This window comes from Bos grunniens, chromosome 3 (genome assembly GCF_055505025.1).
Source record: "Bos grunniens cultivar Pamir isolate PY7600 chromosome 3, Bosgru_T2T1.0, whole genome shotgun sequence".
Classification (NCBI taxonomy): domain Eukaryota; kingdom Metazoa; phylum Chordata; class Mammalia; order Artiodactyla; family Bovidae; genus Bos; species Bos grunniens.
In genome coordinates, this window is record NC_141167.1 from 1,308,051 (window position 1) to 1,323,160 (window position 15,110).

The window sequence follows — 15,110 nt, forward strand, 5'->3', positions numbered from 1 at the left end:
AAGAGCCTCTTGATGAGGGCAGAAGAGGAGAGTGAAAAAGCTGGCTTTAAAATTCAACATTCAAGCATCTGGTTCCATCACTTCACGGCAAATAGATGGGGAAAAAGTGGAAACAGTGAGATACTTTATTTTCTTGGGCTCCAAAATCATTGTGGATGGTGATCGCAGCCATGAAATGTCAAAAACGCTCGCTCCTTGGAAGAAAAGCTATCACAAACCTAGACACAGAGTATTGAAAAGCAGAGACATCACTGACAGCAAAGGCCCGTCTAGTCAAGGCTATGGTTTTTCCAGTGGTCATGTATGGATGTGAGAATTGGACCATAAAGAAAGCTGAGTGCAGAAGAATTGATGCTTTTGAACTGTGGTGTTGGAGAAGACTCTTGAGAGTCCCTTGGACTGCAAGGAGATCCAACCAGTCCATTCTGAAGGAGATCAGTCCTGAATATTCATTGTAAAGACTGATGCTGAAGCTGAAACTGTGATACTTTGGTCACTTGATGTGAAGAGCTGACTCATTGGAAAAGACCCTGATGCTGGGAAAGATTGAAGGTGGGAGGAGAAGGGGAAGACGGGATGAGGTGGTTGGATGGCATCACCGACTCAACGGACGTGAGTGTGAGCAGACTGGGGGGGATGGTGGAGGACAGGGAAGCCAGGCGTGCCGCAGTCCATGGGGTCAGAGTCGGCGTGACCTGGTGACGGAACACACCACCGCCTGTGGCCCGTTAACGTGAGAAGGGAGCAGGGGCACACAGTGGCAGATGGGCTCTTCAGCCAGCAGCGTTGGTGAAGCTGGACGGCTCCATGTAAATCACAGCCCCTCACACCACGTACAAAAACCAATAGTCTGGAAGCCTTGAATGTAGGGCCTGACGCTGAAACCCTTAGAACACAGGCAAAAGAACCTTTGACATAAATCGAAACAATATTTTCTTAGATCAGTCTCCCAAGATGAAAGAAAAGCAAACACAAACAAATGGGCCCTAGTCAAACTTAAAAGCTTTTGCACAGCAAAGGAACGATCGACAAAACCAAAGGACAGCCTGTGGAATAGGGGGAAGTGTTCACAAATGGTATGACCAGCAAGAGGTCAGTGTCAAACGTGTTAGAGCTCAGGGTGCTGTGAGGACTGGGCAGAAGCACTTCAGGGCCGGGAGCACGCTGCAGGCGCGGCGAAGGCGGGGAGCAGGGACTTACACATGGCGACAGACGCCTCCTTCCCAGACCGGCATGGACTTGGTCTCTGAGAACAGCCGCGTGCAGGGCTGGGGCACCTTCGTGCAGGCTGCTGGCACAGAGGAGGAGGGCCGCTGCTCGCCAGGAGCTCACAGCCGCGTCCCCTCGTCCTGCAGCCACTGTGGTCCTGGCTTCTGCCCCGTGGCTTCCTGGGCTGGGTCCCTGTCCCGGCTGCTTAGCAACTGTGGGTACTGCTCTGGGTTGGGGTCCTGGGAGCCTGCAGGCTGCTTTCCCTCTGGGCTCACCAGAGTCGGCCTGATAGGCCTAAGGGCTGTGTGTCTGGTGTGGGAACTTCTGTCCATCTGCCTCTCGTCGTGGTCCCGGAAGTCAAGGCCAGGCCCTGAGGGCGGCAGGGCCCTCTTCCCCCCCACCACCTCCTGTCCCTGCGGAGTAACTGTCCCCAGAGCCCCCTGTTATCTGGGCAGTGGGCAGCCTGGAGGCTCACTTGCCTGCCAGCCTCCCTGCCCGTGCACTTGGAGGTCTGGGTGCCGTGACCGGGCCCCTGTCCGAGCCTACTGTGACAGGCATCTTAAGGCCAGGCCCTGGTGGCCCCAACAGGCAAGGGGGAGTGGTTCCAAACTCACCGAGCTCACAGTGTCTGCCTTTGAACCCTGGGCTGCAGTCACAGCTGTGGGCATCCTCACCGGGCACGCAGGTGCCTCCGTTCTGACAGGGGTTTTCTGAGCAGTTCCCAGGGGCGTCTGCAAATGGGTCATGAGCTGTTAGCTTCGGGCCCCACAGGAGGGCCAGGAAGCATCACCGTTGCTGCCTCCTGCTGTCCCCAACAGCAGTGGGCCCAAGGGGTGGTCAGAGTGCCGAGGGGAGAGGGTGGCCTGTGTGCCCACCCTGAGCCCCTAAGCCCGGGGAGCGGAGGAGGCAGGGTGGAGCGGTTCCTCTGGCCTCAGTGCCGAGCCGTCGCACGGCGGAGGAGCCTGGGCCCACGGCTCCTGTCATGGCTGGGCTCTGCTCGGTTCCAGAGAGCCTTCTGCCCCCTGCTGGTCTGTGCCCCGCGCCCCACGTTTCCGCTGAGTTTGCCCTGTGCATGGGGCTCTTCTGCTTGGAATGCAGAGGCCAACCCTCGAGAGCCCTCCTCGTTTTCCAGTGCCTGTCCCCAAGCCCTGACCAGGCAGCCTCTGTGCCGCGGCCACTGCCTGCCTCCTGACGGCATGGCACGGCACGGTGGGAGCTGCAAGCAGGCCAGGCAGTGGCGCTGCCAGGGAGGGGCAGAGCTGGCCTTGCCCCGTCAGCGTCCACCGTCCGATCCAGCCGCTCCCCCGCCGTCCCCCTGGCAGCCTCCCTGTGAGGTGCCGCCTGGGCAGACTCCACCGCCCCCCACTCCACCCCTCCGTGGCCTCCTGGGTTCTGTCAGCTGCTCCCCTTCCTCCTCGGGTCTACTTCACTTTCCTTCGCCCCTTTCTGCCCTCCAGCTTTCCACGTTCTTTTGTGTTTCCTGGTTCGCTAAAGGGAGCTGAGGGTTGAAGATGCCTTTTATTGTGAAAAAGGCAAAGCTTAACAGTTTAGGGCATGAAGAACCCCGCAAGCCGCCACTCGGTTTCAGTTAGGAGCATCTGCCCGGCTGGCTTCCCGTTTCTGGCTTTCCATCTGCTTTCTTTAGTTGAAGCATTAACTTCAAAGCAGTTTGCAGAAACCATTCCACCTGTAAACGCGTCAGCAAGCATCTAGGACACGAAGACTGAGGGTTCCCGTGGGAGCGCGGCGCTGCTCTAGAGTCCAGCGGTCGTGCTGTGCCGTCGAGTCCAGGTGCCGCCTTTACCACGTGCTTTCTTCTCAGGCTGGCCGACGCTTGTGCCGTGCCTGGGACCCTGGACCTGGGGTTGTGTGCAGCAGAGGGGCTTTCACCAGGGCCCCGCCTTCTGTGGCCTCGGTCTACTGAATCCCGAGTTCATCATCTCACACACACTACAGTAAATAAACTGAAGCCTGTTTTGAACAGGCTGGGGACGAGGATGCGGCTGTGCCCTGCGGTGGGGCAGTGGGCTCCCGTACGGGGGACAAATCACGGGGTCGGGAGGCTCAGGTCCTGCCCGCAGGCCACCCGTGTGTGGGACGGAGGTGGCTCCCGGGGGATGTGACCCGCGTAGTCCAGAAGCTGTCCTGGGTGAGAAGAGGGAAACAGGAACACCAGCCAGCCCCCACATTCACTCCACGTTCCCAGAACGGCAGGTTGCCATCTTGGGACTCCTCCAGGAGGGGCCCTGACCCGGAGATCTGCTTGGTGAGCAGATGCCAAACAGGGGCGTTAGCTGTGCCCTTGGGCATCCTTTCCTTGAGAAAATGAAGTCTGACAGCTTCCAGAGAGAAGGGGCAGGTCAGTCTAGAAGGAAGTAAGAACACAGCTGATCGCAGTGGCAGGGCAGACAACTGTGGACTGATGGATGAAGAACCGAGAGGGACTGAGCCCCGAGTCCTGCACCCAGGGAAACTGTCGAGTGTGTGTTTCAGGCCCAGAGGGCCTCGGGAGCTTGGAAAATTCCGTGTAAAGTTCCACGTGGACCTTGGCAAGCTGAGAGCGCCAGGAACAGCCCAGGCCCTGACAGGCAGTGCCCAGATGGCCCCACGGGACAGCAAGCCTTCTACAGAGAGGCCCAGGGCAGACAGGCTGTGGGACAGAGGAGGGGCCACGGTGAGCCGCTGACCGCGCCGGCCCTGGAGAGACCCACCAGGGCCCAGCGTGCGCTCACAGCCGTCCTGCTGGCAGGATCCCGAAACCCGGCCAACCCTGCACACTGCCCACTGCTGGAAGGAGGCCAGCCTGGTGGCCCACTCAGAAGACAGCTCAGGCTCTCTTCACGTGGGCGCCTCCACATCCCAAAGCAGGAGCTGTGGGCAGGGCAGAGAGCCGCACTGCTGACAGCAGCAGGCGGCCCTGGATCCCTTGGAGTGAGCTCCTGGGGGCCAGGCACTGGGCGGAGAGGGCGCATGCGCCGGAGGCGTGCGAGACGCCAACGCCGAGGAGAGCCCGCTGTGCTCAGGCACCATGCGGGCAGAGACCCCGCCCTTCCCTGCCACCTGGCCTCTGGTGGAGCAGCGGACAGCAGCACAGAGCGGGGCTCGCGGGTTCCCAGGAGGACGGTGGCAGGAGGCCGCTCACTGCTTGGGCTCTGGCTAATAGGTGGGTGCCTGGGCTGACGGCCGTTACTTTAGCAAAAGCTAACTAACCAGACTCACTGAGGAGGGGCTGTCCTCGTCTGATCGTGAGCCTGACGGAGCCAAAGTGTGACTCGCTCAGTCCTGTCTGTCTCTTTGCGACCCCATGGACTGTAGCCCACCAGGCTCCTCTGTCCATGGGATTTCCCAGGCAAGAGTACTGGAGTGGGTTGCCAGTCCCTTCTCCAGAGGGTCTTCCCATCCCAGGGATCAAACCCAGGTCTCCTGCATTGCAGGCAGATTCTTCACTGTCTGAGCCACCAGGGAGCCAGAGGCCAGGACTGGTTCTGCCCCCTGGAGGCCTCTGCAGAGCTCCTGTGCTGCCACTGCAACCATCTCACACCCTTAAGGCTTCGTCCTCCACGTTCGCAAACGCTGCAGGTGCCGGTTGCATCCGGGGCCAGCCTGGAGCACCCCTGGTCTCTCCTCCGGGGGACCCAGGAGAGGCCATTCCATGCCCCTCTGGTGTCTGAGTTTTGTGAAATGAAGCATCTAATATTTAAAAGGGCTGACACAATGGAAACCCTTGGGCAAAATGTTTTCACTTACAAAACACACAGCCACACGAGTGTCTTCCCTCTGCATCTGAGCCACAGACCGCCTCTCACTGCCTCACCCAGGCCTCATCCGGTGAGTGCTGGACTGTGGGGCCGGGAGCCTCCACTGGCAAGTGCCCTCTGGCACAGGTGCCTGGGTGTGCCCCTTCTCTGCCTTCTCAGAGTGCTGGCTGATGGGCGAGCCCAGTCTGGGCCTGTGGTGTGGCCAGGAGAAAGGGCCACGCCCCTAAGCTGTCCCCAGAGGGACACGGCCCCGATGGTCAGAGTCGGAGGAGAGGCAGAGCGGGGGTCTGGGTGTGTGGAAGGAACGCAGCCTGTTGGCGCTGCCCAGCGGGGAGGTGCCCTGTGAGCATGTGTGCCAGGGGACAGGGCCTGCTCGCCAAGTGCAGTAGCGGCCGCCTCCTGGTGGCGCTCCAGCTAGAGCCCGCCCCGTGGCTACCCTCTTGCCTCCTGCTGTCTGCCCCACACACACCTCTGGGGGAGAGGGGCGTCTCTGCAGGGAGCACCCAGCGTCCGGGCGGCTGCAGCGCCCAGGCCCGGCCCCGTCCCCCTGCGTGTCGTGTTGGGCCCCCTGGCAGGTGGGTGCTCGGCCATTTCCTCGCTGTGGGCAGCCCCCTCCTCACCTACCGTCCTCAGGCCCCTGAGGGTGGTCAGCCCTGTACTCCGCTCCTGCTGACTTGCTCTCCACATCCTTGTCACCGCCACGTTCGGGGAGCTGGAGGGCCAGGCTGGCCAGCGTGGGGACCGCGTCCGTGTTCTCCAGCTGCACCAGAGCTGTGGGCTCTAGGAGAAATCAGGACGCCACAGTGCTGACCACGAAGCCGCTGCCTGGCGGCCAGGCCCGTCCTGGGGCCGCCTTCCTTCCGGAAAGGGGCTTCTCTCTCTCAGGGCATGGGGACGTCCGCAGGGCCTGGTGTGGCGGGGTCCGAGTGGGTCTTGGCACCGCCTCGGGTAGCATCAGCTTTTCTCCGGGCAGAGCGCAGCCCGTTCTGCCTGTCCTCAGCACGCATGCTGGGTGAAGGTTACTCGTGGCCCAAGAGAGCTGAGCGTGCTGCCTCACGCTGAGCCCCTGGCTGAGGCGCCGTCTCCCCCTCAGTCACGTCCTGCTCCCCTCTCCCTGCGCCTCCCCCTCCCTAGGGGCCACAGCGCCTCCTCCCCATCTTCTCTGCCCCGAGTCAGGCCACGCGCTCAGCCCTTCTAGAGCCTGTGAGGCTGATGCGCCAGTCGAAGGGCCCTGCGCTCCCACAGCAGCACTCGGTGGGGGTGTCCTCACACGGACGCGCTCCTAACAGGTTTCTTGCCACCTCTGGTGCCTGCGGGCAGCCTGTCCCTTCACGCAGGCCCTGCAGTCCTGGGCTTCTGACCCCTTTGGGTCCCTGCTGGGGACACTTTGGGCACTGGGGGTGGTCTCAAAGCCCAGGTTTTAGGGGCCTCGTCCATTGTCCAGCTGGGGACAGGAGGTCACCCGGGTCAGCCTGGCCACTCACGTGATCTCACAGTGACCCGCTTGCTGGGTGAGCCGCTGAACCTGGCTCTCACTCGTCCTCTGCCGTCCACGAGCTCTGAGAACCTGCGAGAGTCAGCACGGGTCAACAGGGGCTCTGGGCCGGGGTCTCGGGGGCAGCAGCTGAGGCAGGCACCTGGGGACCTGGGTCGGCATCGCGGGGGCACCGGGGTCGTTGAGCAGGCGCAGCTCGGGCAGGCGTGCGGGGGCCGGGCGGGTTCTCAGTGCCCTCTGGGGGAGGCCATCACGATGCCATCGTCCGTTGGTGCTGTCCCTCAGGGCTGTGGGCGGGCAGAAGAGGGGGTGGCCGTGTGGGCTGGTCTGGGGCTCCTCTGTGCCTGGCTGAAGAGGGGGTACCCCCCGTCTGCCCACGGAGGAGCTGTGGTTGCTGCCTGGGTTTTGTCCAGGCGCTGGTTCCAGCCCTCGCCCTGACCCAGGCTCTCCACCTGCAGGTGAGGCAAGGCCCTGGCAACCCGCCAGACTCACCTGGGCTGAGGCCCACAGCCCGCACACCCGGGAGAGGGGCAGCTCCTCTGTGGGTGGGTGCCGCCCACCCCAACCCCGGGCTGGTGCCCTTCTCACCTGCATGCCCTTCCCTACCAGCTCACAGAGGGCCCCCCTCCCCTGTCCGCCTGGCAGGTGGGTCTGGGGCTGAGCTGGTCTCAGTGTCTCAGGGCAAGTGTGCTTCATGCCCCGAGGGCAGGCTGGTGGGTCGGGAGACGAGGGAGCCCAGCCTGCTGCCCACCTCCCTGCAGCACCTCACCGTCCAGACAGACTGTTTTGTGATCTGGAACAGGTAAGGGGGTTGTGCAGACCCCCGTGGGGCGGGCAGGCCCGAGAGCAGACCCGCGTCCTCACTGTGGCCCTGGGCCTCTCCCCGGCTGCTCCTGCCTCCATCTGTCCACGTGCACTCCCTCCCTGCCTGTCCCAGCCCCCACCCTGGCTGTCTTGCCCTCTTCCCTGGGGTGCTGTCCAGCAGTTCCTTGTGGGTCAGGCCTGGCCGCCAGGCCGCTACCTGGGCCCGCCTCCATGCTGCCAGCCTCGTGGGTCTTGCCACTGCCTCCTCTGGGCAACTGTTTTCAGGCGAGGCCTGTGTTTACTGCTCACCGTCTGGGGCCCACTGGGGTGGGCAGCATGAGGGGAGGCACAAGACGCTTATGCCAGCTCGCTGACCCAGCTGGGTCAGCTCAGCAGGACCGCCCCCCGCGCTCGCACGCCAGCACTGTGCCAGCACAGCCCTGTTCCCGGGCTGCCTGTCCGTGCCTGGAGCATCGCGGCTGGGCCGGGGGAGGCTCCTAGGCGGGGCACACTCACAGGTGATGATGTACAGGTGGGCGGGCTCGCTGTGCAGCTGGCCGCCCCCGGTGCTCTGCACAGCTGTCACTGAGAGCTGGTACCGCCGCCCAGGCGCCAGGTCCCGCACCGTGTAGGACACCAGCCTCCCGTTGGGGACGTAGCGGCTCTTGGTGCTCTGGCTGGTGGTCACGTTGATGACGTAGGCCTCCAGAGAGGCGCCCGGAGCGGGGGCATCCCAGACCACGTGGGCAGAGGTGGCCGTGACTCGGGCGGCGGTCAGGTTGGCTGGCGGCAGAGGCCCTGCATGAGCATGGAGCAGGGGAGGGGAGTGAAGGGAGCTGGTGGGGTCTTCTGCCCAGGACACACTCTAAAGATGTGATTCAGAGTGCTGAAGCCTTGCTGGAAGCCAGACCGCGTTGTCACAGACCTCACTGTGTCCGTGAGGACGGGTGGAGGGAAGTTGGCAGCTGCTCAGGGCCGGCAACAGTAGCCACCCTGTGAGGCTCCCCCCTCTAAGCTCAGTCCATCAGGTTGCCCTCCCGCATGGCATTTTCCATCCCCTGAGCTTGGCCATGCATACCTTCTCCTGGGATGTAGGTAGGAAGTGGGCTAGATGGGCAGAGGGTGGGCCAGGGACCCCACACCCAGGGTCAGAGTGAGGACTTGAGCCTTGCTGTCTGCCTGTCCCACCAGGCGAGGCTCTGCCCTCCCCACCCCTGCTCACTGCCCCTCCTGTGCCTGGACAGCCCGTGTGCTGGGGGGGCGGGGGGGCGGTGAGGGCTGGGTGTCCTCGCCCGGGTGGACAGCCTGCCCATCCTCGCTGTCTTCTCCTCCTGCCCTTGTTCGGTGACCCTGCTCTGGCGGGGGCCCAGGAGCACCCACAGTGAGGGCGGCCTAGGGAGGTCATCCCGGCAGGGCCCTGCCCAGCCCCCTGCAGTCACCTTCCCAGGCGCCTCTGGGCACATGCCCAGGGCAGCTTTCCGGGGCTGCGGCCACTCAGAGGCCGAGCGCAGGGCTAGGGGTGCTTCCGGAAGGGAGCTGAGCCCTCACCCCTCTACTCACGGGTCCACACGTGCACCGGGGCCGAGGCCAGGCTCTCCGTGGGGCGCTCCTGCCCCCCGAGCCCGCTGAGGGCCGTCACCCAGATGGCGTATCTCCTTCCTGGCAGCAAGGCCCTGTGGGGAATGGAGGCCAGGGAGAGGAACAGGGTGGCTCTGCTCGCAGACCACCGCTCCGCCGGTGTGACCCAGGCGGGGGGCGTCCCGGGGCCGGTGTGACACGGGTGGGGGTCGTCCCCTGGCTGGTGTGACCCAGGCGGGGGTTGTCCTGGGGCTGGTGGGGGTCGTCCCCTGCCTGGTGTGACCTGGGTGGGAGTCGTCCCAGGGCTGGTGGCCAGGCAGCCCCCACAGAGGCCAGACTGGGGCCTGAGAGCTGGGTGCCCCTGGGGTAGGGGGCTCCTCCCTGGTCTGTCTAGCGCTGGACAGGACACAGGCCCAGGTGGCTGCGGTGTGGCCAGAAGCTGGTGCTCAGACAGCAGAGGCCAGCATAGGGCAACTGAAGGGAAAGGGCTAACAGGCCGGCCCGCCCGCCCCTCGGGAGGGCTGCCCACGAAGCTGGCCCTGGGATGGAACTTCGGAGGGTACCCAGTGCCCTCGGGGAGGAGAGGGTTTCCCTGCCCCTAAATGTCTGCACAGTGAGGCTCCTGCCAGCTGAGCATCCCTTCCTCTGGGGTTCTGGAACTTTCTCCAGGCTCAGGTGCCTGTGACTCTGCCCGCCCTCCTGCCCAGTAAAAGCCCTGGATGATATATGTCTACGTGGCTCCCCAGGAAAGTACCTGCTGGCTGGTGGCGGGGATGGGGTGTGTTGGGGATGTGGGGGGGACTTGTCTTATGTGGAGAGGGGCTGTGGAAGCTCACACATGGTCTGTGACTGGTCCCCGCCCGCCTCTTCCTTTCACTGATGTCGCTTTGTATCCTTTCTCTGTCCTGAATCTCTGCTGAGTCTTGGGGAACCCCCTCGGGAACGTGGGGATGGCCTTGGGGACCCCAACACAGGAGTGCCCACCTGGGACCCCATTTGTTTCTCTGTCCCCCTGTTCCTGGGGAGTGGGCAGAAGGAGCCACAGCCACACTTCACAGACAAGGGGTGGGGCATGGTCTCCAGCACAGATGGCCATCCGGCTGGACGGAAGAGCACAGAAGACACGGTGGAGAGGAGACTGCAGACGGGACATGTGCTGGTGCGGCGGTGTGGTGGCCTGCCCGCCCGCCTTCCAGAGCCCTCTCCCAGCCACGGCCCATGGCTGCTCTAGGCTGGACGCTGCAGAGCTGTCCCTGAGCCCACCTCCACAGCTGCGGTCAGAGGCTCAGGAAGTTGGTGGGGACGTCACAGCTGCTGCCTTCCCTGCTCACCCTGCCCCCAGCACTGCCCACCCTCCCTGCCTGGCTCAGAAGGTGGCTCATGGGTCCATCGTGGGCCGCCGTCTGGGAGCGTCTCTGAGCTTGGGGCCTAGGCCAGGGGTCTGAGGCTTCCCTGTGATGCTGCTGAAATGCTTATTTCAGTCATTAGTCATTTTCAATGACTGATGTTCATTTGTATTTAACTTTGTAGTTTTGTTGGTATATAATATGTAATATCCATAAGAAATTTCAGTTCCGCTCAGTTCAGCTGCTCAAGTCTTGTCTGACTCTGCGACCCCATGGACCCCATGTGGCACGCCAGGCTGCCCTGTCCTTCACCAGTTTAAGGTTTGAACATATTTGAACAAAGTAAAAATGTCAGGCAGCCCAAGGGTGCCTGCCTTCTCCCTTCCCAAGGACTCTGGTGACTCGGCCTGGAGGGACTCTGGGCTGGCCTCCAGTGGCCTCTCTGTTCTGTCTGCAGGGGGTGCCATCCACAGAGTCAGAGCGTCCCTGCTCTCTTGGGCATGTGGCGCCCGCAGGAGGCAAGGCAGCGGTGAGGCCCGGGGCTGATCACATGGCCCTGCTCCTCTAGGGGCTGGGAGGGGAGAGGGTGGCAGGAGCCCGGTGGGACGGGGGGAGAGGGCACCCTTGCTCTTACCTGAACGTGAACCTGTCCACACTCCTGTCCACGTCAGTGGACTGCTCCTCCTGGGCCTCAGGGTGGCGGATGGACAGGCGGACGCTGCTGACGGTGGCGTGGCGGATCCTGTGCAGAGCCCACCGCACCGAAATGGCGCTGGCTGTCACGTTGGCAACCTCAAGGCCCTCGATGGGGCGGGGTCCTGGGGACAGTGGGTGAGCAGCCTGTGTGGCCCCTCCTCACCCCTGGAGGGTGGGGCCAGGGCTGGAGACGGGGCTCAGGAAGGGCCCTGGGGACCTGTACAGACTGGCCTCGAGATGCCCGTCCAGCCTGGGCTTGCTGAAGGCGCCCCTCAGTCTAGCAGGGACCAGGGGCAGGTGGACATGCCCTGGACCACTGCCTCAGGGCGGGGGCGTTGCAGAGGGGCTGCTGCAGGCTCTGCCCTGCGTGGTCTTGGCCTGCCAGGGGGCAGGGTGGGACCTTCCTGGCTCCCTGGCTGGCTGGTGGCTCTGACAGTGACTCTCTGCACCATCTGGGGGCTCCTGGGGCCTGCCAGGGAGAAGCCAGGAGAGGCCTCACTGACACCAGGGAAGGGGACGAACCCCTGGCTGAGGGAGTTGAGGGGGTGCCCCAGCTCCCAGAGTGCCGAGCCGTGGTCTGCAGGAAGTGGTGCCTCACCCCTACCCCGATGGCACGGGGGAGGCTGTCTTCCTTCCAGAGCCCACCTCGAGCAGCCTCAAAAGTGCTTCTTGCTAAAGCCGGGCTCAGGATGGCCCTGCCTGTCCCCAGCCCCCGAGGCTCTTGTGTCACATGCTGCAGCCACCCTCCTGGCCCCGTGTGCTGTCCCTCCCCCTGAGGCCTCGTCCCTCCTCACACTTGGCCATCAGCGTCCTGGCTGTCGGCATCCGCGGAGGATGCCTGCCGCATTCCTTCCGAGGGACCCGAGAAGGGGCTCCCCTCTTCCTCCAGGACCCTCGTCTTCCTGCTCACCTGGCCGGCAGGCCATGCCTGCCTCGCTTGCCCTGCTCCCGTGACTGGCCGTGCCCACCTGCCCACCTGTGCTCACCTGCCCGCCCATGCTCACTTGTCCATATGTGCCCACCTGTGTACGCACCAGCCTGTTCCCACTTGTGCCCACCTGCCCCGCCCTGCTAGCCACCCTCAAGGGGCTCCCAACATGCCCAGCGGTCATGCCACTGCCCAGCTCTCATTCCATCCTCCAGCCTGCCCTCCCCATCTCTTGACTCCCAGGGCCAGCCCCCACCAACCCACATCATGGAAGTATTCCGGGGTTCCCCCTCGCACACAGCCCCAGGAGCAGACAAGCCAGCTGAGCCCAGCTGCTCCGCACAGCTCCCTTCAGGGCAGCATACCCAAATGGCCTCCCTGCTGCCCCACGGCTGCCTCTGCTCCAGCCTGCGGGGAGGCTCCGTCCTCACCCCACGGCAGTCCCAGCCCCTTCTCAGGGGCCCCCCCTGCAGTCCCCAGCCCCCTCCATCCCCCATCACTGTCCCTCTCCTCCAGAGGAGGGGCCCTCTCGGCTGGGTCGGGCACCCTGCTGGGGGCACGCCAGGGCGGGGCCCTCGGGGGGCGGGCAGCCCGAGCCACTCACGCGTGCGGGCAAGCAGCACCACGGGCCTGCTGATGTCGTTCTTGTTGTTGGCGTTGCGCTTGACCGAGAAGACAGAGACGTTGTAGGCCCTGCCGGGTGCCAGGGCCCGGAGCTGGTGCGCAGAGCGGCCCCGGTCCACGAAGTCTGTGCGGCGGTAGGAGCCGTCCGAGGACACGTAGGTGACGGCATAGCCATCCAGCAGCTGCCTGGCAGCTGGGCCTTCGGGGGGGCGCCAGGAGATGGAGACCCCACTCTCTTCCACTTGCTCCACCTTGAGGGCCGTTGGTGGGAAGAGCTCTTCAGGGTTTCGGTCAAGAACAAGGGAAGGGGGGTGTCAGCTGTCGGCCGGGCAAGTCCCGGCCCCCAGGCGGGTGTCTGGCCCTTGGGCCTGGGGACGCTCGGCTCCCTGTCCTGCCCCGCGGGGTGTCTGCAGCCCTCAGGCGGGACCGGAGCCCCCACGCTGGCGCCCTCGCCGCCTCACCTTTGTCACAGTCCCTGCCGGTGTAGCCCACTTTACAGGTGCAGCTGTGGGACCCGTTGCTGGCCAGGCAGTAGCCACGGCCTCCACAGGGGCTGGAGAAGCAGGGGTCACTCACTGCGGGGGGAGGCAGCAGTGAGTGGATGTCTGGCCGGGCGCCTTCCCCCGGGCCCTCGATGCTGGCCCTGGGCTGGTCCCGTGTTGGTGTGTTTGTGGGATGCATGTGGGCAGTCCCAGGTGGCTCTTTGGGGAGCAGATATGGGGGACACTCTCTGGGGGAGGGGCAGGGCTTGCCAGGGCCCCCACGGAGAGGCCAGGCTGGCCCACCCCCAGCCAAGCCAAGGTGACCACTCCTGGGCAGCAGCTGAGAACACCGGCCCTTCCGCAGCCTGTGTCTGCTAGGGCTGGGGCGCAGCCCCGGGCTTCCAAGCCAGGGCCCACAGGGCCCCCCGCCCCGGTGAGGTACTCTGGCCACAAACTGTCCACACTACGCTCGTCGCTGGGCCGGCTCCTGTGCCCTGCAGCCGGGCTGGAGCCCAGGACCTGTCCACCCTGCACATCTGAGCGGTGCTGGTCAGGCCCAGCTTAGGGGCACTTGGGGACACTCAAACAGCACAGATCAGGCCACCTGCCCTGGGGAGACGCACAGCAGGGAGACACGGTGCCGGGGTGGCAGGCGGCGGGGTGGGGGCTACTGCAGGCCATGGCCAGGGGAGGCCTTGTCCCCTGCCCGGTCCCCAAGGGGCCCAAACAGGCTCACGAGCGAGAGGCTCTCGCCATGAGGAGCTGGGAGCGCCAGGCCCCTGGGGCGGCCGTGAGCTTGGCCCTTCCAGGGCCGGCATGGCCTGTGGCTGGACGTGGAGCGGGTGGACGGGGGTGCAGGGGGCGGGGAGTGGCAAGCCCCACCTGTCTCACAGTGGTAGCCGAAGAAGCCCTCTGGGCAGACGCACAGGTAGGCCCCGCCACCGTTCTCACAGCGGCCTCCGTGCTGGCAGGGGCTGGAGTCGCAGGCATCCACCTCTGGAGAACACCCAGAGAGTCGGCCAGGGCAGCAAGGGGGTGTCTGGGGGAGGGAGGAGAGGACAGCGGGAGGAAGGGAAGGGACGGTGGGGCGAGGTCGCTGGGGGCGGAGGCGGGCAGGGGCCTGGCCCTCCCCTTGTCCTCCCTGCTGGGGTCCCGCCCCCCACAAGCCTGTCCCCGGGCACCGTCCCCACGCCCTGCTCTGAGCAGCCCAGCGTCTGTGCTTGTTGGAAACAGGTGTTCCCAGGTGTCCAGGGTATCACGAGTGTGGGTGAGGGCCCAGCACGCGGGGAGCCCGAGAGCAGCCCCTACCTGTCTCGCAGTGGACTCCAGTGAAACCGGGGGGGCACTGGCAGACAGAGGCCCCCGGGAGGTCCCTGCAGGTGCCTCCGTTTCTGCAGGGCTGTGCCTGGCATTTGTCTGTCTCTGAGGAGAGGGACACGGACATGAGGCTGCATGGCCGCTGCCCCGGGGCCTCCTGTGCCCCAGACTTCAGCTTCCCCTGCCCTCACTCTGCCCACAGAGCCTGTCGGGCCCCTGCTGCCTTCACTACCCAGGTTCTCCGGCCACCTGGCCTGCACAGGAGTGAGGGAGCAGGCTTCATGGAGCCTCCCCCCTACTCTGGCTCAGACACAGGGCTGGAATCTGCCCCCTGCACCCCACCTTCTCTGGCCCTGGGTCCTCATCCCCACCTCCCCCCGCCCTCCACCAGCCAGGGTCTGCGGGAGGCAGGGAGGAGGGTCATGGTCAGCTGTTGTCAGCTGCAGTCTGTGCTTCCGGGGGACGAGAGGCAAGTGTATCTATAAACTGCCGTCCCTGTGGACATCAGAGCCAGCAGGGGCCCGAGAGAGCAGGCAGCACCCAGCCAGACCCCAGCACAGGGAGAGGAGTGGCTGGGCAAGGGGACCGTGCTGGGGCGCTGGAGCTCAGCGGGAGCGGCTGGCCCACGGAAGGCCGGGACTGTCTTACCCCGCTCACAGTGGGTGCCTTCACGCCCTGGGCTGCAGACGCACAGGTACCCGGCGATGCGGTCCTGGCAGGAGCCCCCATGCAGGCACGGCTGGGATCGGCACTCGTCGATTTCTGAGTGAGGAAAGCCCGGGTGCCAGGCGCCAGGAGAGACCCCAAGAAAAAAGCAGTGTTGCTGCTGTTAGCAGGGATGACTTGAAGCCGAACTAAGAGGGATGCACGTGA

The 15,110-nt window shown here is 64.6% G+C and overlaps 1 protein-coding gene across 19 annotated transcripts in view; it reads right to left on the reverse strand.

Moving 5' to 3' along the window:
* Nucleotides 1-15,110, reverse strand: part of SNED1 (sushi, nidogen and EGF like domains 1) — a 75,173-nt gene that overhangs the window by 9,860 nt on the left and 50,203 nt on the right. For 5 of the 19 annotated variants that reach the window (XM_086374681.1, XM_086374649.1, XM_086374688.1 and 2 more), the window contains 13 exons: nt 14,886-14,999; nt 14,229-14,342; nt 13,803-13,916; nt 12,900-13,013; nt 12,419-12,715; nt 10,825-11,008; nt 8,827-8,939; nt 7,783-8,064; nt 6,605-6,749; nt 6,452-6,534; nt 5,592-5,747; nt 1,824-1,940; nt 1,201-1,291 (listed from right to left, as the gene is read on the reverse strand). In XM_086374681.1, the coding sequence (XP_086230807.1) occupies nt 1,201-1,291; nt 1,824-1,940; nt 5,592-5,747; nt 6,452-6,534; nt 6,605-6,749; nt 7,783-8,064; nt 8,827-8,939; nt 10,825-11,008; nt 12,419-12,715; nt 12,900-13,013; nt 13,803-13,916; nt 14,229-14,342; nt 14,886-14,999 (1,924 nt within the window). Of the gene's footprint in view, nt 1-1,200; nt 1,292-1,823; nt 1,941-2,708; nt 3,860-5,587; nt 5,748-6,451; nt 6,535-6,604; nt 6,750-7,782; nt 8,065-8,814; nt 8,940-10,824; nt 11,009-12,418; nt 12,716-12,899; nt 13,014-13,802; nt 13,960-14,228; nt 14,343-14,885; nt 15,000-15,110 lie in introns of those variants that run through there. The other 14 variants (XM_086374630.1, XM_086374655.1, XR_015154506.1 and 11 more) reach the window with 13 other exon arrangements.